We start from the raw sequence: 18,894 nt of genomic DNA, 5'->3' as shown, positions 1-18,894 counted from the left end.
TGGAATGAGGGAACATGGGAGCTTCTGGGAGCCCCATCTCCAGGCAAAGCAGGCCAGGGCTGACTGGAGCCAGGCCCCGCCTTATTCTTCCTCTAGGGGGCAGCACTAGCCACCTCAGTTATTGCATCCCTAAAGAGATGGTTTTTCCTAAGGGAGATGTCACCCCGAAGCCAGGACACATGCCTGCCTTTCTCCCTCCACCTCCTCCATCCTCTTTCCCATTCCCTGTTCCCCACAGAAGTTCACACAAGTCAGGAACAAAAAGCCAACTCTTTATTTACACTGCTCTGTACATTACAGGTCTCGGAAGGTGTCTGTACTAAAAGCCTGTTTCAGGAGAGAACAGGCTGGAGGCAAACAGTTCAGGCCTAGGACTCACCCCTTCCCCCTCCCTGGGGCCTAGAGCGGACGTTCCTTTCCAGGCCCAAAGCTAGGGCCATTCGCAATGACTGGCTTCTGGAGCAGAGCCCCAGATGCAATCCCTGGAAAATCAGAACCTGTGGCTTCTTTCACCTGGTCCCTAGAAGGCCCAGCCCCAGAGCATGAAAAGCTGAAGCCGGGAGCCAGCAGGCTGTGTGTCCTCAGCGCACGCTGTCCCATCCAGGTCCTGACATCAGTCTGGTGATTAATGGCACTCTGGCCTGAGCACCAGCAGGTAGGGAAGGGCTGGACAGGTGATCATAGCAGGCAGGACAGTAGCAAATGACTTCCTCCAGCACACGTGGGGGGAGACACCAGACACAGTGGCCCTAAACCCAAATGTATTGCAAGCACTGGAAACCACGTGGCTGGGGCTTCCTCCAGAAGAGCCATGCATGGAGCCTTGCAGACCTGCAACCTCCCTGCTGGGGCCAGGTGGTCCGTCTTCTATGAACATCCACATCCACACAGAAGAGGTTTGTGGGAGAAGCTGGTCTACACAAAGCTGCCCTTGTCTGGGACGCAGGGCTTCTAAACTAGCTGCAGGTACACGGTGACTACGTGGTTCCTATGCTGAAGACTGTAACAAAAGATCCTGTAGAAAAGTTACCAAGTCAACAGAGGCTGGGGGACCTATGGGGAAGCGGGCCTGACTGGGGGTGGGGGGTGGGGGTAAAGGGTCTGCCAGCTGGCCTCAGTGGAGGCACATGGTCGCACACATGAGTACACACAGGACTGGGGAAGACCGGTAAGGGGGTGTACAAAAGGGGCAGCGGGTAACAGAAACCTGTGTGGTGGCCACAAGGGGGGAAAGGCACAAGGACCCCAAACCATGCAGACAAAACCCAGCCTGTGCAGAACAGGGAAGCAGACAGTCCCGACAAGAACGAGGCTGAGCCGGCAGCAGACCTTAGGCCTGAAGGAGAGGTGGCCCGCGATGCTGCCCCCAGCTGGTAGCCCTCGGGCAGACATCCCTACATTACAGTCACAACGGGAAGAGGAAGGAGCCCACAAGGAAGGTACGGCAAAGACACCCAGCTCCTGGTGGATAGGGTGACAACGATTGTCACCTTGCTATGCTTTCAGAGACAGAGCCTTCTAGAAGTGCCTATTTTCTTAGCGGAGCAGCTAAAAGATGACAGAGCCACAGAGCTGTCCTGCCCTGAAGCTAAGGCAGGCTGTGATGCCAACTCCACTTTCCGGACACACCCATCACATGCACATTCCACATGGGAGTCAGGAGAGGGAGGTCCTGGGAAGGTTCGGCCACTCCAACCTGAGGCCCCTTGGTGAGAACATGTTAGTGATGCCAAGCTGAGGAGCCACCAAGAGGCATGTCCTTGGGCCCCGGGAGGGGTTGGGGGTAGGAGAAAGATTGGGGAGAAGGGGCAGTGTTGAAGCCCTAGAGCTTCACCTGGACTTACACAGAGTCACTGGGCATCTGTCAGGCTGGTCTGCTGACTGCCCTAAACCCTTCCCAGATCCCATCAGTCATGTCCAGAGACAGGCGTCCATTTGCCAACGCCCCACAGGAGAGTAAGTCCTCCTGCTTCCTGGGGCCTTGTAGTAGAGCCTCCACATCCCCTGGGAGCCAAATGTGTAACGACACCCCCTGGACCATCAGAACCAGTATGGATCACAACTCAGACTAGCCACAGGACCATCACCTCGAGTCTCCATGGTGTGAACTGGGTGCTGATTTGACACTGACCGGGAAGTCACTGGGACACCCTGACTCCAGTCAGACAAAACCCACAGGCAAGTGACCAGAGCACCTGAAGCTGCCCTCGGGGCCCAGCTCTCAACCATCTGCCCCCACTTTGCAAAGAGCCGATACCCAGGAGAAGCCGGAACCTGCTCTCTGTGACTCCAGGGGTCCCAGGCAGGGAGCCATTAAGGGACACAGACTTCCAGGCTAGTGAGGGCAGCAGGACTCTCTCCTGGGGCAAGGACCACTCAGTGGCACAATTACCAAAGCCAGCCAGCCATCTTCTGGTCACCTCAAAGGCAAGCTTCTCCAGCCCTGCTTGAGCTCGGAGACATTTCATGTGGCGTCTCTACCTGAGCCTCCACCTTGAACTGTGCATGGCCAGTGCCGGGGAGGACAAACGCCGACGAATGTGGTGACCCCCGCCACCAGTTCAACGGGACCTCAGAGTCGGTCCGATCCTCAACCTCCTTTCATGCCGGGGACGAAACCTCACACTAAGCACCCGACCACTGTGCTACATTCCCAAGCCTGCCATTGTATGTGTTTTCAGAACCTCCTCCCGTGACACCAGCACACCGACAAACTGGCAAACCCAGTCTCAGGCCCTGGTGTTCTGCTTGGTTCTTGAGTTTTGTGTTTTTAGTGTGTCAGAAATAAAATTTTAAAAATGCAATTTCCTGCCGGGCGGTGGTGGCGCACGCCTTTAATCCCAGCACTCAGGAGGCAGAGGCAGGTGGGTCTCTGTGAGTTCGAGGCCAGCCTGGGCTACAGAGTGAGTCCCAGGAAAGGCTCCAAAGCTACACAGAGAAACCCTGTCTCGAAAACAACAGCAATTTCCTCTGTAGAATCTCAAGGGAAGCTACCAGTTTAAAATCAAATCTAGCCGAGTCAACGCTAGAAGGAATCATGTGACACAGGAAGACATTAGCCCATTCTGTTTGACTTCTAATGGAATGTGAGGATGGTTTAGCATCACATAAAAAGGGCGTCCCCTGCATGGCCCCCAACCTGCTGGGATCTTGGCAAGTTACTGCTGACCCTTCCCCGAGGGAGCTGTCCAGTTTGGCAAATCCAACACCCCTTCACAGGACACTTAGCTAAATTAGTTATCACCTGGGGCATTCTTAGAACATTCCAAGGCCCGGGCCACACCTGTACCAACTGTTAGAACACGTAAGGATCAGAATATTAAAAAGCTCCCGAAGCATCAAGTACGTCATGGAACATCGCGATTCTAAAAGCTAAAACCACTTGTTTGTCTGTAATCCCAGCACTCTGGAGGCTAAGGCAGGAGGATGACCTTGAATTCCAGGGCAGCCAGAGCGACAGTGTAAGACCCTGTCTCAAAAAAGAAAACAAAAACCTACTGCCACCACTACAAGAGACAATAAACACGATCTTAGGCCAAGTGGACCAAGTTTTCGGAGTGTATTCTGGCTGAGGAAAGGAAGAAGGCTGGCTGAGCCTGAGGTGTGTTGTATGGAAGCCAGCCCCACCCTCGGAAGTTCCTCTTCCAGAGGCCTACAGCAAGGGTCCAGGTCCACGGGGCTTCCAGACTTGCCGTTTCCTCCAGGAGTCCATTCTTGCAGCCCACCGTTGGCCAAAAGCCTCCCCTTCCTGGCATTATGCTGTGACTCTGGCCTCTGTGGCCTTCTCTAGGAACTTACACACCGTGACACTGGAGGCCCACACAAGTTCAAGTACAGAACACTCATCCCCGAGGCAGCCCCTACAGACCAGGACCGAGACTCACCTGGCCTCTGCCACACTCCTTCCAGCGTGGCACCTAGACCAACCTCAAGTTTATCTTCCCTTCATGTCCTCAAGACTCCCCACCTAGCCTTTCTCTATTCCGTCTTCCCAGACCCCAGGGAATGCCCAGAGACCTGCGCCTCAAGTCAAGCCTTCCCCTCTTCCCGATGTGGCTCAGCCAGGCAGCCCAGGGCAAGGCAAACCACCCACCATCTACGCAGCACCAGACAGCTCTGTGCGCGTCATTAAAACGGATCTGAAAAGCCAAGGAAAGCAGAAGCGAGCCGACTGAAATCAGACTGGCCACAGCCCTGTCTCTGCCAAGCAGGGGACAGGCTCCGGTCCCCTCCCCTTTACCCTCAACTGCCCCCCCCTTCTGCTCACTAGCCTCCCCAACATGCCCAAACCTTCCTTCTTACACAAGATGTGCTTAAGAAAGCAAGCGGAAGGGAAGACTTAAGACCATCCACGTTTATCTGGGCTGGAGATAAGGAAGTCAATCACGAGCCATATAAGACTCAGATAAAATGCAACAGCCCAGATGCCTAGAACAAAAGATTGCATTCTTAAAAAATCCAGGGGAGGAAAGGGGGGCCTCCCACCATGTAGTCACAGAACGGAAGACCAAGGTTGCTCCACAATGTTCCCCCCCCCCCCACCAGGAAGTCTGCTAACAGAGGGACCAGATCCGGGTGTGTCTGAAAAACCGTAAGAAGGGGTGTGGCTACCTCCCCATAGGAGTCCAGACTCGGCCTTAGAAACACCTCCCTAGGCTTGCCCTCACCAAGGCACATCTGTCTTAAGATGCAGCCATGGGAACACGTCTCTTCCAGGCAATCGCTCCTTTTGGCCCCCAGTGTTAACACCTGTCTTGGGCTCTCCACCCTTCTTCTTGGCCTTTCTTCTACCCCCAAGTGAATGCTGTGTGTATTTCCTGTCTTCAAAACAAACTGAAGGCCAACCAGAAAGGGGAGGTAGGAAACCAAGGCTGGAAAGGGCACAGAAAACTCAAAGGACTCAACCCAGGGGCATGGACAGTGCACGCAGCTGCTCTGTAAACCCGAGTCCACTGGACTCCATCTACTTGTACCCCAAAGGCTACCCACAGGGGTCCCTGTTCCTCCCAACCCCCCTTCCTCCTCTTTGAGCTTAAAAAATCTGGGTTTGAAAGGACACCAAATTATGGAGAACGTAACAGTTTTGTCCCTACTCCGAGGTGGGTGGGGGGACCATCTCCTGAGAGCTTCCTCTAACCCTTATCCACAGAGGTAGAATCATTTCATCAGTATCCTAAATGAAAGCTTCCAGTCCTTGCTGTCAACTCCTGAGAGTGTTCCTCCCACATCCAGTTCCCCTCAGCCCCTCACAAAGGGGCCGCAAAGTGCACACACAGATTATCACGGGTTGTCACCCACAGCCATGGCCCCCAGCTCACTCCTTGTCTGTGTGTGTGGTCTCCCGCACATACCCTAGCACATACACACAGGGTGGCTGGAAGCACATTTACAGAGAGAGTGTGGGGTCCCGCCTGCATCTTCCTCCTCCGGCAGGCCTGTCCCTAGGTCCCAGGTCCAATGGCCGCTCTGCAGCCAACCCTGGCTCAGTGTTTGATCTCTAGGATGGAGGGGTTGTGGTCCAGTATAGCCAGGATAATCTTGTCCATGTACTGTCTCAGTCGGAAGTTGATCTCCTCCTGTTCCTTCAGGGCTTCCATTAGCTGAAGAGAACGAGAAAGGCGGGTCAGAGGATTGGGCCCAGGCTGGGCTTCCAGGGGGCCGGTGACCAATGACAGAGGGACCCCAGATCAGCCTGAAGGTAATTTCACTGACTTGGGGAAGGGCTAAAAGCCTGGGGGAATTTTCACAAAGATTGGGAACACTGGCCAGATGTACTTATAATCATAGCTCTGAGTCTGAGGTGGAGGCAAGATTCAGGTACACGGGGTCTCAGTTTCACATTAGAAGGCAGCTGAGTATTTTTGTACTGGAGGTAGAAAAGATGGCCTATAGTGCTGGGGAGCCGGGCTCCTTTCCCACCGCTAGCCGCGTGGTTATTTCTACATGTGACAGGGAAGTGTTTATGAAGCTGTGAGCTAAGAGACCAAGTACACACGTGTGCAAAAGTCAGTGTTTAAGACACTCTGGCCACCATCGGGTTAAGTCCCAGGAGGATCTCTGACTTGAGCTCCACTCTGAGCCAGGGCTCCCGAGGAAAGAGGGCTAAGCTCCGCCCTGCGCTGCCCCCTGCTCAGCTCTGCGGTTAATGTGACAGCAGTAGGCCTGAGGAGCATGAGGGCCAGGCCTTGGCCTGCCTCAGAGAGCCTGTGTGGCCTGGGGTTCATGGTGGTGGGGGCCGGGCCAGGACCCACAGGATGGGGACCAGTCACCAATGTGAGAGTGAGCCCGAGGGAACGAAGGGACAAGGCTACCTCATCGCGAGATGCTGTGTCGATTTCTGCAGCCAGAGACTGGGCTTTGGTCTGGGTGGCAAAGAGGTTCTTCGCCTCGTAGAGGCTGAGGCTCAGGATCTGCCCGTTCAAGTCGTCGTTCTGATCCCGCAGCTTGTGATTCTCCTGTGGCAGCGGATCGGAAGCAACCTGAGCTAAGGGAAGCACTGAGCCCGCTGGGATGCACCTCTCCCTGTCTGTGTCCTCAGACCACCGTCATCCTCCCTCAGGGCATCATCGCTAGACAAGGAGGCCTACAGGTGACGTGGCCTCTGCAGGGCCACGGAGGTCAGAGAACTGAGGCATGGCCCAGAGGTGTGGCATGCCACAGTCCTCAGTCAGAAGGGGGAATTGCAGCCCTGTTTGGGAGAACCAGGCCGTCTTTCCCCTCTCGGGTCCTGTGGGGAGCAACTGCCAGCTCAGCCGGCTGTCCTGATGGGATGTCCCATCCTCACCCAGGAGAGGACAGGACTGGACCTGGCTGAGGCAAGCGCCAATCTGGATTCTCTGCGCAGGAAGGAGGGCTGGTTTCCCTTGCTCCTCCTACAGCCAGGTTCCGGAACCTGCTTAGTGGGAGCTATTTCAAGACAGCTTGCCCCGGAAGGCAGCTGATGTGGAAGGCAGCGGACACAGGTGCCCCCTCAATTCTTGCTTATCGCTCACCCCAGGGACCTGGGAGCCCCTCCTGGGTGGGTGATGGGTTAGCTGTACCGCAGGAGATGGCCACTAGAACTTCTACTGGGCAAATGCGCTCAGGTGTGACCCATGCCCAGAATCTGGCCCACAGGCCTGCCTGACTTTGGGTTTCACCCCCTTCTGGAGCCACTGCCCTTCCTGATGCCATGCTTAACCCAGGCTGCAACCACAGAGTGATGGGACACTGTGAGAAGCCGAGTCTCAGGCCTTAGGCCCTATATGCCAGAGGCCCCAACCCAGCCAAGCCTGCATCTGCAGGGTGGAGATGGCTTCCTCACCCCATCCTCACCCAGGACAGGACAGAGACCCATGAGCCCAGGAACCGTTGGCTGTAACCTGAGGTAAGCTGCTTGCCTGAGTGTGGGATGGGATGGCGGGCCCTGGCAACCAGGTTACGGAGAAGAGCAGACAGGAGAGGAGGCCGGAGGTGTGGTGCCATGCATGGCTCCCTCCCCATCACTTCTTTTGGTTTCAGTAACAAAAACTTCATTTTCTAACGGGTAATTTTTTCCTACTGCTTCGGTATTTTCCTCTCAGAAAACACAAGTCTTAGAACTGGATCACGTGGTCCTTTCTCTTCTTGTCTCCTCCCAGTTCAAATGCCCACATCCTCTGGGATCTGCAGTTGGGGTCGACGCACTCAAGCCTGAGCACAACCTTCTTTGTGGTTCTGGCCCTCTTTCGGAAAATTGGCTCTGTCTGCCCACGGTAACCACTCTGCTTCCGATCATAGCGCCGCTTTCCTTGGGCGTACAGGGAATCCTTGCCCTTCTTAGACCGGGCCACTCTGTGTCCCTCCCTATGACTTCTAAACAGAGGCCCACATGGCTGACCCAGCCGCCTCTTCAAAGCCACTGGACAGTAGCTCTAGGGCCTACCTGCTTCAGACGCTTGACCTCATGCTCAAGTTCCACCTCTCGGGCTCTGGCGTTGAACTCGCCAAGGCCAGATGAGCTGCGGCCCCGACCTGGCCGCTCACAGTCCAGCTTGTACATCTGCAGGTGTTCCAGCTCCCTCCGCAGGTCCTCGATGAGCTGCAGGGGAGAGAAGAAGCCTGTTGGCTGCAGCAAGGTCACGGAGAGAAGGCCCGGGGGTCCCGGCCCGTGACTCACCTCCTGCGTTGCCTCCCGCTCCTTCTGGAACTCCAGGCGGTTCTGCCGCAGCTTGTCCATCATGCGCTTGTAAAGGTCCATCTCATCCTTGAGTCGCAGGCTGGTGTCCTCCAGACGGTCAGACATGCGCTGCCGTTCCTAGAGTCAGGCAGACCTCATCAGGGCAAGCGTGCCCAGAGGGTCCTCAAGCTCTGGAGGACCTTGGTGTGGTAAATGGACAGGCAGAGCCACCACCTTGGGGAGTGCCCTCCCAGAACATTCTAGAAACATAGCAGGAAATGCCCTGGGCCCCAGATGTCCTTCAGTGGTGTCAGGCAGAACCCGAGAAGAAGCTGTTAGCCCAAACACCCTCTTCAAAAAAAAAAAAAAAATCCACAATGTAAGGCATTTACAATATATAATACAGATTATTTTTTCACTGTAGAAAACTTGGAAATTTTGTAAATTCAGAAATGAAATTCATTATTCACTTTCCCTCCCTTTTTAATTAATTAAAACTTTTATTTTTATCTTTAAGACAAAACTCTCATGTACCCCAGGTTAGCCTCAAGGCTCATGATGTAGCAAAGGATGGCCCTGAACTCCTGATGCGCTTGCCCCCACCGCCTGAGTGCTAGGATGGCAAGTGTGTGTCACCAGACCCTGGCACTTCTGTTTTCTCTGTGGGGAAATACTTCAGCATCCCGGAGACGACAATCGGAAGGAAGGCCTCTGACCGCCATCACCTCTACGGACTCAACACCTTGCTGGGACCTGCTGCTCACCTCATCTAGTTTCTCTGTCTGTGACTTAAGCCGAGTCACTGTGGTCCTCAGATCCGTATTTTCTTCTTCTAACTGTTGCACCCTGGGAAAGAAAAACGGCAGATCTGAGGATCTAGAGTGGAAATGACCTTACAGAGACGGCAGCCAGTCTCCGCTTCCGGAAGAGAGAAATTACCAACCGCGAGAAAGGTTAAGACGATTCAGGCCCAGCATCCTTAACCCAAAAACCCAAACTGTTCCAAAATCCAAAACTTTTTGAGCAATGACATGATGGCACAAGCCAAAATCTCCATTATCAGGGAACTGTTTCATTTGCAAAATTATTAGCCAGGAGTGATGGTTCATGTCTTTAATCCTAGCACTCTACAGAGCGAGATCCAGGACAGGCACCAAAACTACAGAGAAACCCTGTCTCAAAAAAACAAACAAACAAAAACCAACCAAAACAAAACAACATATTCATGTATATATATCTTAGAGATAGGACCCTATCTAAACATGAAATTTCCTTTCTTCCTTTTTTCTTTTCTTTTTTTCCGAGACAGGGTTTCTCTGTGTAGCCCTGGCTATTCTGGGACTCGCTCTATCGACCAAGATGACTTTGAACTCAGAGATCCGCCTGCCTCTGCCTCCCCAGTGCTAGGATTAAAGGTGTGCGTCATCATCACATCACCCCACCCCTTGGTTTCTAAAATAGCTTATAGGGCTGGTGAGATGGCTCAGTAGGTAGTGCTTGCCACAGAAGAAATCGAATCCTCAGAACTCATAAAATTAGACACAGCAGTGTGTTTTTGTAATCACAGTGTTCTGCTGCAGAGATAGGGGAACCCCCAGAAGTTGGAGGTCTAGCTGGCCTGGCAAAACCAGTAAAAGATCCTGTCTGAAACAAGGTAAAGGTGAACTCCATGCTTGCAATGTGGCACACAGGACCATGCACACACACCGTATACACATACATAATTTAAAAAGTATCTTACAGCCTGAAAATAATTACATATTTTATATATATAAAAAAAATGGGGGGAACTTGCTCTGTAGACCAGGTTATTCTCCAACTCAACAGAGATCCGCCTGCCTCAGCCTCCCGAGTGCTGGAATTAAAGGCATGTGCCACCGCCGCCCAGCGAATATGTATTTCAAAATCTAAAAATTTCTGAAATCTGGTCTCCACACGCATATACATGTGAACTCACATGTACACACACAATGAGGAAGGGTTTCCTCTAGGTGGTGGGGCAGTCTTCCTCTGTCTGGTATGCCCGGGCTTCTGTTAACATGTGCAGTTGGAGGCAGTGACCATGCTTTGCTCTCTCTTCTCCACCCCCAGGCCTGTCGGGAATCCCGAGAGCTCACTGCAGCCCTCTCTGCCTCAGAAGCAGACGGCTGTCCTGCAGTGACCCCCGTGGGGCTGCACTCAGGCGGTTTCACAGCAGGTCAGATGGCTGCAACTGTGCAGAGCCAGGTCTGATTCCTCCAGTACTTCCACCCCCGACACTGTCCCATTCTGGAGAGGTTTTTCTTGACCTTCAGGAGGCCCTAGACACCCGAAGGAGGCCTCCAGACAAGGGCCAGAGAGGAGTCTGGACCTCTGTGGTAAAGGGCATGGAGCTGGTGAGCAACTAAGGAAGAATCTGTGCCAATGGCCGGAAGTACCATGCATGCCTCCACAGGAGCAGGAAGCCCTGGAGCTGGGGAGAGTGGGACTGCTCTTATGACTGCCGCTCTTTCTATGATCCTTCCGCCTCTGCCTCTCGGTCCTAGCCACCTCTCTTCAGCCTGCAGTCACTAAAGCAGGAATACTGAAGTGAGACGGCCCTTAGGATACCAGCCCCAGAGCCAAATAGCAGCCTCCAGAGTCATGGTCCTCAACCTATGGGTCTAGACCCCTTTGGAGGTTTGCTTATTGGATATCCTGCGTATCAGATATTTATATTACCATTCATACATTAGCATAAAATGACAGTTATGAAGTAGCAGTGAAATAATTTTATGGGTGGGGGTCACCACAACATGAGGAACTGTAGTAAAGGGTCACAGCATAAGGAGCGTTGAGGACCACTGTTCTAGAATACCAGTCCAAGTTTGGCATGGGAAACTCTGTTTGGAAGGGATAGGGAGTCTCAGGCACAGGAGAGCTGGGTGGTCTCCTCACCAAACTGCACTGGGCTGGGCCTGCCTGACCCAGCCCTTGTCCAGCAACCCCTCCCTGACCCAGGTTGGGCTTAGAACCTTCTGCTTAAATACCTGGAGCCCAAGGAGAACCAGGACAGGTCATGGCCTCGTCACAGTGCACACTGTGTGGGCTGTGGGGCAGGCAGGGAGGGGGCAGTAGACAGGACCCGCAGAGCAGGACAAGCCAACGTGACCGGGGCAGTGGTGCTCTTCCCGCTCCTGGCTTGCCTGGGTTCCAGCATGGAAGGATACAGCGGGCCACAGAACCCAGGGACCTGGTTTTCTACTTCCCTAAGCCTGGGGTTCCAGGCTCCGTTTACCCACGTTCAAATGCAGGGGAGGATCTGACAGCAGAGGGCGCTCCAGGTCTAGATATCAGCCCCTGCCTTCTGCTCCACCTCTGCGGCTTCCTCCGCTCCATGACAGGGCTACAGGACCGTCCGTCCATCCTGCCTACTCCCTAACAACAGGCCTGTACAAGGCTAAAGCATCTGAAGCAGAAGTGCCAGAATGGGAGGCTCAGCTTTATTGAAAACGCCTGGGGCCAGCACTACCCACGGGCGGCCAGGGCCGAGGGGCCAGGAGGGGCCCGGGGGCAGAAGGCCTGAGGCCTACCTGGTGTTGAGCAGCTCCAGCTCAGTGCTCTTCTCCCGCTCCAGCTTGCAGTAGACCTCGCGATGCCGCCGGGCCTCCTCCTCCAGTGCCTGCTCTGCCGTGGTCTCCTGATCCTTCACCATCTCCTCCAGCTCATGCACCCTGAGGTGGGCACACACAGCTCCCGTCAGCACGCTCTCACGCACCCTCACCCCACTCAAGAAGGCCTGGACCCCGCCAAAGGCCCTCACATAGCCGCGGTGACGCGGAGGGTTTGCCAGGCCTATGGGCCCTGAGCTTGGCTGACGGGTAACTTAGGGACACTGTGACTTCTGACAAGAAGTGTGTCAACCATCCTCGAGGGAGAAGCAGATCTAGTGAGGGAGCTCCCTAGAGCAGCGAGGCCACACAGGAGACAGAAGGCAGCAGGCCCGGCCACAGTACAAGAATGGCTTCCAGACCTTACTCTCTCTTTAGGGACTTCCTACCCAGCACCTCTCCAATGACTTAGGCACATCCTGGCAAATGGCCGTAAGAAATCCAGAGCGAGGAAAAGGTCAGGCCCCTCTGGAGTCATAACCCAACCCTGACCACTGGAAGCCTGTGTCTGTCCAACTGTTCAGTCGCTCCATCAGGCTGAGCTGGGTCATACAAGAATGCCATGGGGGACCAGACCCAGACCCAGAGGAGTCTACCAAGTTTCTTGCACCTGGGGAAGCCAGCCAGCACGGGGTAGCATCCTTCCCAGTGTCCCTGTTGTCCATCCACACCATCACCTGACCATACGCAGTACCACCTGGGCCCTCCTGCCTTCCACTCCCCACCACAGGGCCTGTTCCCAGGAAGGGAGGTCAAGCTCTAGTTCTTCTGGTCCAGTGGTTCTCAACCCTCCTAATGCTGAGACCCTTTAATACAGTCCCTCATGTTGTGGTGACCCCCACTATAAAACTTATTCATTGCTACTTTAAAACTGTAACTTTGCTACTATTATGAATCACAACGTAAGTATCTGATGTGCAGGATATGTGACCCCGAAGGGGTCGAGACCTACAGGTTGAGAACTATCGCTCTAAGCAGCGAGAGTCACAGGCTCTGGGCTGTACACCCAGAACAGGATCTATCCGGTCTGGAATCAAGGCCAAGTGCCTCACTCAGAGCCAGGAAGACTGAGGCTTCTCTGCTGGCAGCGGCGACAACTTCCCCTTCCCCAGAGCAGAGCCCCGCGCCCTGACCTGTGCACCAGCTGCATATTCTCCTGCTTCAGCTTGCTCTTCAGATCCCCGCTGGTCAGGCTGTCATTCTCCAGCTCGGTTACCTTTTTTTCCAGGAAGCTCACCTGCAGCATGTGGGGTAACAGATTGGTAAAGGCTCTTGAAGCCACAGAACCGAGACTCCAGAAGAGCTCATGGCGAGGCTCTCCAACTAACTCTGCTAGAACAACAGTCATATTTGGGGAGGAAGGGGCCTATACCACTGCCCTTTCTCACCCTGAACTCCGAGGTGGGCACAGGATCCAAGGCCCCAGGGAGCAGCCTGGAGCCCCACCCCCACACATGCCAGGGACATGCACAGCGCCGCCGGGCCCACCTTCTCTGTGATGTCATTGTCACAGGAGTCGATGCTGTCTCGGAACAGGTCCTCGGTGCTGCCATTGCTGCTGCTGAAGTTACTGCTGTGCATGAGCTGCCTGTGGGGGAGGGCACCCGCCTGCCGAGTCTGCCACCGTCTGGGGCCCCCACTCAGGCTATGGGCTAGGAGAGTCTTCAGTCCCGGGGCTGCCCGGAGAAACACCCCACCTGACCTTCCCACCCCGGTGACTGTCTACGCCCCAAGCCCAGGTCCTGCACGGAAGGAAGGGAAGGCACCAACAGCCATGGGCTAGACTGTGATCCTCAGGGCGCCCTAGAAAGCCCACTAAAGCTGAAGCAGTGAGTATCTACAGATGCTGGCCCTGCTAAGTGGGAAGGAGGTGGCAAGGGCAGGAAAGGAGTTCTGACCCCCGGCTGGGGATGGCCTCACAGCGGTCTGCTGGCTTGGCTACATACAGGGCACAGGCTGATCTGGGCTGCCGCCATGGAGCCCTTGCCCCAGGACGGCAGAAGCAAGTGAAGGTAAAAAGCATTCAGCTCGTTGTCTCCCAAGGTCTTACCGTCCGAAAGCTGTGCTTGAGATCTTCCGGTTGGGGCTAGAGAGAGGGAAGACACAGTCACTGACCAGAGGGGCACTGGGTCTGAAGGGACGTCACTCATCAGCTTGGTGCCAAGATGCTGCAGGGGGAAACACCCAGTCCTCGGACACCCGGACACCCACACACAGCCTCTCTGGGCTGCGGCCTCACCTGTTGGCCTTCAGGTTTTTCAGCCTGGCCTCCAGGTCGTTCAGCAGGTTGATCTTCTTGCAGCATTGGGAGCAGTACACATCCAGCAGCTCACTGTTGTAGACATGCCGCATCTTCCTTGGGGTCTGCCCCGCACTGGGCCAGAGGAGGAGAGGGTGTCACTCTACGCTGCTGGCGGGCTTGCCCTGCCCACCCTACTGAGCTTGCTCTACCTAGTTCCCCAAGGCTTTTATTTCTGCTTTGGGACAGAGGAATGGAAATAAACCAGAGCATCCCTTCCCCATGGTTGTCAAAGGAAGCTAGGGAAATGATCCCAAGTAACAGACGAGGCAGACCGAGAGCTAATGTCACAGGGAGGAATGACTCAGGCAGGTTAGAAGGGGCCACTTTAGGAAGGAAACTCTGGGAAGCACGATGACAGACACCCACCATGACAGACACCCTCCATGACAGACACCCACCATGGGTCTGCAGACTCACAGACCAGTTAACTGTTTCCTCCCCAAGATAAAAGGACAAACCTGACCCCCAATCAGGAGAGGAGGAGGCACCCCACATGCTAGCAGAGCCATGTAGCCCCGGACAGAGGGAAGGACGGACTTTGCCTGTCTGACCCACTGGGATGAGGCTAGACTGTTTCTGCCATTTTCCCTGGACTCCAAATACCACCTCGGAGCAAAGGAGGCCACCTGGAAGACACTGACGATCCTAGATCTGAGTAGACATTGGTTCGGGTCTCATCATCAGGGCAGGGGCTGCTGGGGGCACAGTCCACGTCATCCCCCTCTCCATAGTCTTCAAATTGCTCCTCGTTGCTGATGAGAGAGGCGGTGGAGTGAGTGGAAAGGTCTGATGTGGTCATAGATGGAGTGAGGACCAGGGACCTGAGGGTAAGCACCCAGTTAGTGAAGGGCAGAGGGCCCGACCTACAGTTCCTGAGGGAAACCAGCCTGGCCCCTACAGCAGGAACCTGGCCAAGTCTAGACCTTTTGATTTGGGGGACCTCATCCTAAGGGGAACATCCTGCATAGAAATTTCCGCCATAGAAAACAACAAAACCTTGGCTACTACGATGGTTAAGCAACAGATAGATTAATATTACACTGTAATTATAGTTACTATATTAGAATATGTACCAGTTGATTCAAATTATTAAATTACGGAGTATCGATGCCGGTTGAAAGGCTTATACAAATACTGGCAAGAAGGCAGAGAAATAAGTATCAATGATAAGTTAGATACAAACTTGGAGACTTAGCAACTAATAAACTTTATTTATTTGGGTTTTTTCAAGAAAGGGTTTCTCTGCGTAGTTTTGGAGTCTTTCCTGGAACTCACTCTGTAGCCCAGGCTGGCCTCGAACTCACAGAGATTCACCTGCCTCTGCCTCCTGAGTGCTGTTGGGATTAAAGGCATGTGTCGCCACCGCCCAGCTTAAACTTTTTTATTTTGAGACAAGGTCTTACTATGTTGGCAGTGATGGTGCAAGCCTTTAATTCTAGCACTCAGGAGACAGAAGCAAGTAGATCTTTATAAATTTAAGACCAGACTGGCCTACATAGAGCATTCTAGGCCAGCCAGGGTTATACAGCAAGACACTGTCTTTAAAAAAGGAAAGAAGAATAAAAATACAAACAGTCACATGGTAACAGGGCTTGGGTTAAGGGCCTTGGTTATTTTCTCCCATTCTCACTTTTTCCAGCTTTTAATTATCGCTTAAAAAATTATTACTATTATTAGTATGTGTGTGTATGTGTGCACATAGGCATACCCATGCAACAGTCCATGTGTGGAGTCAGGGGACAGCAGTCTGTTTTGTTGATTCTGCTGCATCCTCCAGGCCAATTCGCCTGCTCGATGCTCCTGTCTCTCTGTAGGAGTGCTGGGTTTACAGATGCTCACCACTGCATCCAGCTTTGTACGTGAGTTCTGTACTCTGGTCATCTGGCAGCACCTTTACCCACTGAGCCAGCTCTCTGGCCTCCATTATCTTACCTCATGACAAGTAACAATGAGCTACCAGGTGAGAACCAGCCTCCAATTTATAAGGAGCATTTCTAGTCCAAAGACACTGAATTCTAAATCTGTCAAAGACCCCAGACTCTAGACCAGTGGGGTCTCAACCTTCCTAATGCTGGGATCCTTTAATATAGTTCCTCACATTGTGATCCCAACCACAGAATTATTCTCGTTACTACCTTATAACTGTAATTTTGCTACCGTTATGAATTGTAATGTAAATATCTGATATGTGATCCCCATGAAAGGGACATTTGACAACCCTGGGGTCTTGACCCACAGGTTGAGAATCACTGATCTCTGACCTCTCATGGGTAACCCATATGATATATGGAGGCCTGGTTGGGACCATCTACAACCTGAGAGGAAAGAGGGGCTCAGCTCACAGCCTTCCTGAATCTATCTTCCCACAGTCACAGCAAAATCCCTCCTCATCCACAGATCATTGCTATGAGCCACAGAAATATGAAGTAGGAATTCAGCTGATTATGACAGAGCATTTACCTGGAAAGGCCAAGGGCTTTTCCAGAGGAAGCCAAGACTCAAGGAAGTATTGGTGCTACTAGCTCTTGAACATATCAATTTGAATTTCATGTGCTCTATTATAGCTTCCCCAGTTGATTCTTTTTCCTAAGAACTAACGGTGTGGCTTGGTCATTCTTTGGGCATAGTTTTTCCCCATACAACTAAGGTATTTGGATAACAGTCACACAGACAAGGCTTCCTTTTTCCAGGCTTTTTTCTTCTTCTCTGTTTTAGCACTGGAATCATGTATCTCCTTTAGTTAGCATCCAAGGCCAGGGCCAGCTCCAGACAAAAGCATTTTATCTGAGCTATCTCTCACATATCCAAAGACAAAAAAATGGCAGATAGAACAAGCATTCCAGACCACCTGCTAGTCTCCTAAATTAAGGTAAATATCCATTTGATATTTAACATACCACCTAGGCCAGGCAGATGTTAAGTACATAACTTTTTTTCTTGTGCAAATTAAGCTCAGACCTTCCTTTCTTACACAGCCTTAGTGGTATCTCTAGATTTCCCTTCTTACATTTAGAACAAAAGAACCTTTCACATACCAGGTGCATCAAGTTATGGCTCCTAAAGAAAAATAGGTAGTTTTATTTTGCTCATGATTTATACTAACATTGTAGACTCTTAACATTTTATCTAACCACTTCTAGGAATGTAGTTTGAGCACATAAATTCCCTTTTCCTGATATACTAACCGATTTTAGCTCTTAGTTGACCCCACCTCCTTTAACCACTCCCCTTTTGGGTTGTAAAAGAAAGCCTGACAGTCACTGCCTGAGGAAAACTCTTATCTGCCTTTATGACCTTTAAGAATTTAAACCTGGGTGACTTGGCCTTGGCAGAGAATCGCTACTCTGTATGGGTCTATAACTGAAAACCTCAGTCTTGAGAGGACCGAAGAAGGACGATGAAGGAACTTAGAACGATGATGAGCACAGGAGAGCAGCTAAGTCTGAGGACGGAACTGAAGCTGTGCAGAGATTCTGACTTAGAAGAATAAAGCGGAAGTTAACTTTTTTATGAGGTTTGAGATGATTAGAAGTTGGCAATTTGCCCAGCAGTGGTGGTGCACATCTCTAACTCCAGCACTCAGGAGGCAGAGGCAGGCGTTGCGTTGAGACCAGCCTGGTCTACAGAGTGAGTTCCAGGACAGCCAGGGCTACACAGGAAAATACTGTCTTGAAAAACCAAACGAAACCAAATCAAAACCGTTGGCAGTTTTGTGTGGTTCAGCGACTGCTAGAGCTCCCGGCTTGCTCCCCCTTCCCCCCTTTTCCCCTCCCAAGGAAATCCCTTTTTACTGACACCAAACTGAACATCGGCACTGCTGCTCTACCAAAAAGCCAGGAAAATGTTCACCGTTTCCTTCTCCCAGTGCTGGGACTTGAACCTAAGGCTTTGGCTGTACAACACAATCGCTCCACAATGAGTTACAGACACGGCCCAGTCCACTCAGGCCTTACAACTGTTTTTAAAACACTTCTTCATCAACGCTGAAATATGGTCTATGGAAAGTAACTTAAATGATAAACCACACACCTCCTAGAAATCATCGCTGCTCAATTTTAAGATCATTTTCCCAGGCTGTAGTAGATTATTATTTTAAGGTGTGTAACTTTTGTTTGTGCTGTGGAATATTTGTTTAATGATGCAAAGATGTGTTGCCTTCTTTATGTTGCATTTGTTTAACTCTGTGAAGCTGTGTTCCTGTGCCTGTCTAAAACATCTGATGGTCTAATAAAGAACTGAATGGAAATAGCAAGGCAGGAGAAAGGAATAGGCAGGGCTGGCAGACAGAGAGAATAAATAGAAGGAGAAATCTGGGAGGAAAAAAGAAGGAACAAGAGAGGAAGGAACTGGACACTAGGGGCCAGCCACCCAGCCACCCGCCATGGAGTAAGAGTGAAAGTAAGATATACAGAAGTAAGAAAAGGAAAAAGCCCAGAGGCAAAAAGTAGATGAGATAATTTAAGTAAAGGAAAGCTGGCAAGAAACAAGTCAAGCTAAGGACAGGCATTTATAATAAGCCTCTATGTGTGATTTATTTGGGAGCTGGATAGTGGGCCACCCAAAGGAATAAAGAACAAAAAACAAAAACAAAAAAACAAAACCAGGCATTTCCTAAGACATCTTTTGTAATGAGCTTTTTTTTTTTTTTTTAAACACAGTGATGGAATCATATAAGTACTCTACCACTAAGCTACATCCTTGTCCTATACCTTCTTTTATTATTTATTTATTTATTTTTGGTTTTTTGAGACAGGGTTTCTCTGTGTAGCTTTGCACCTTTCCTGGAGCTCACTCTGTAGTCCAGGTTGGCCTCGAACTCACAGAGA

At 52.0% G+C, this 18,894-nt stretch overlaps 1 protein-coding gene across 5 annotated transcripts in view; it reads right to left on the bottom strand.

Moving 5' to 3' along the window:
* Nucleotides 1-251: 251 nt before the first annotated feature.
* Rab11fip4 (RAB11 family interacting protein 4) overlaps nucleotides 252-18,894 on the bottom strand; it is a 113,675-nt gene continuing 95,032 nt past the window's right edge. For 3 of the 5 annotated variants that reach the window (XM_042282477.2, XM_015996274.3, XM_076542974.1), the window contains 11 exons: nucleotides 14,695-14,889; nucleotides 14,006-14,140; nucleotides 13,817-13,852; nucleotides 13,255-13,354; nucleotides 12,900-13,003; nucleotides 11,689-11,829; nucleotides 8,902-8,983; nucleotides 8,138-8,275; nucleotides 7,904-8,059; nucleotides 6,312-6,455; nucleotides 252-5,600 (listed from right to left, as the gene is read on the bottom strand). In XM_042282477.2, coding sequence (XP_042138411.2) covers nucleotides 5,484-5,600; nucleotides 6,312-6,455; nucleotides 7,904-8,059; nucleotides 8,138-8,275; nucleotides 8,902-8,983; nucleotides 11,689-11,829; nucleotides 12,900-13,003; nucleotides 13,255-13,354; nucleotides 13,817-13,852; nucleotides 14,006-14,140; nucleotides 14,695-14,889 — 1,348 coding nt within the window. In that variant the 3' untranslated portion in view covers nucleotides 252-5,483. The remainder of the gene's footprint in view (nucleotides 5,601-6,311; nucleotides 6,456-7,903; nucleotides 8,060-8,137; nucleotides 8,276-8,901; nucleotides 8,984-11,688; nucleotides 11,830-12,899; nucleotides 13,004-13,254; nucleotides 13,355-13,816; nucleotides 13,853-14,005; nucleotides 14,141-14,694; nucleotides 14,890-18,894) is intronic. The other 2 variants (XM_042282478.2, XM_076542973.1) reach the window with 1 other exon arrangement.

Source organism: Peromyscus maniculatus, chromosome 8 (genome assembly GCF_049852395.1).
Source record: "Peromyscus maniculatus bairdii isolate BWxNUB_F1_BW_parent chromosome 8, HU_Pman_BW_mat_3.1, whole genome shotgun sequence".
NCBI classification, from domain to species: Eukaryota; Metazoa; Chordata; class Mammalia; order Rodentia; family Cricetidae; genus Peromyscus; species Peromyscus maniculatus.
This window is presented reverse-complemented; position numbering and strand designations above follow the sequence as displayed.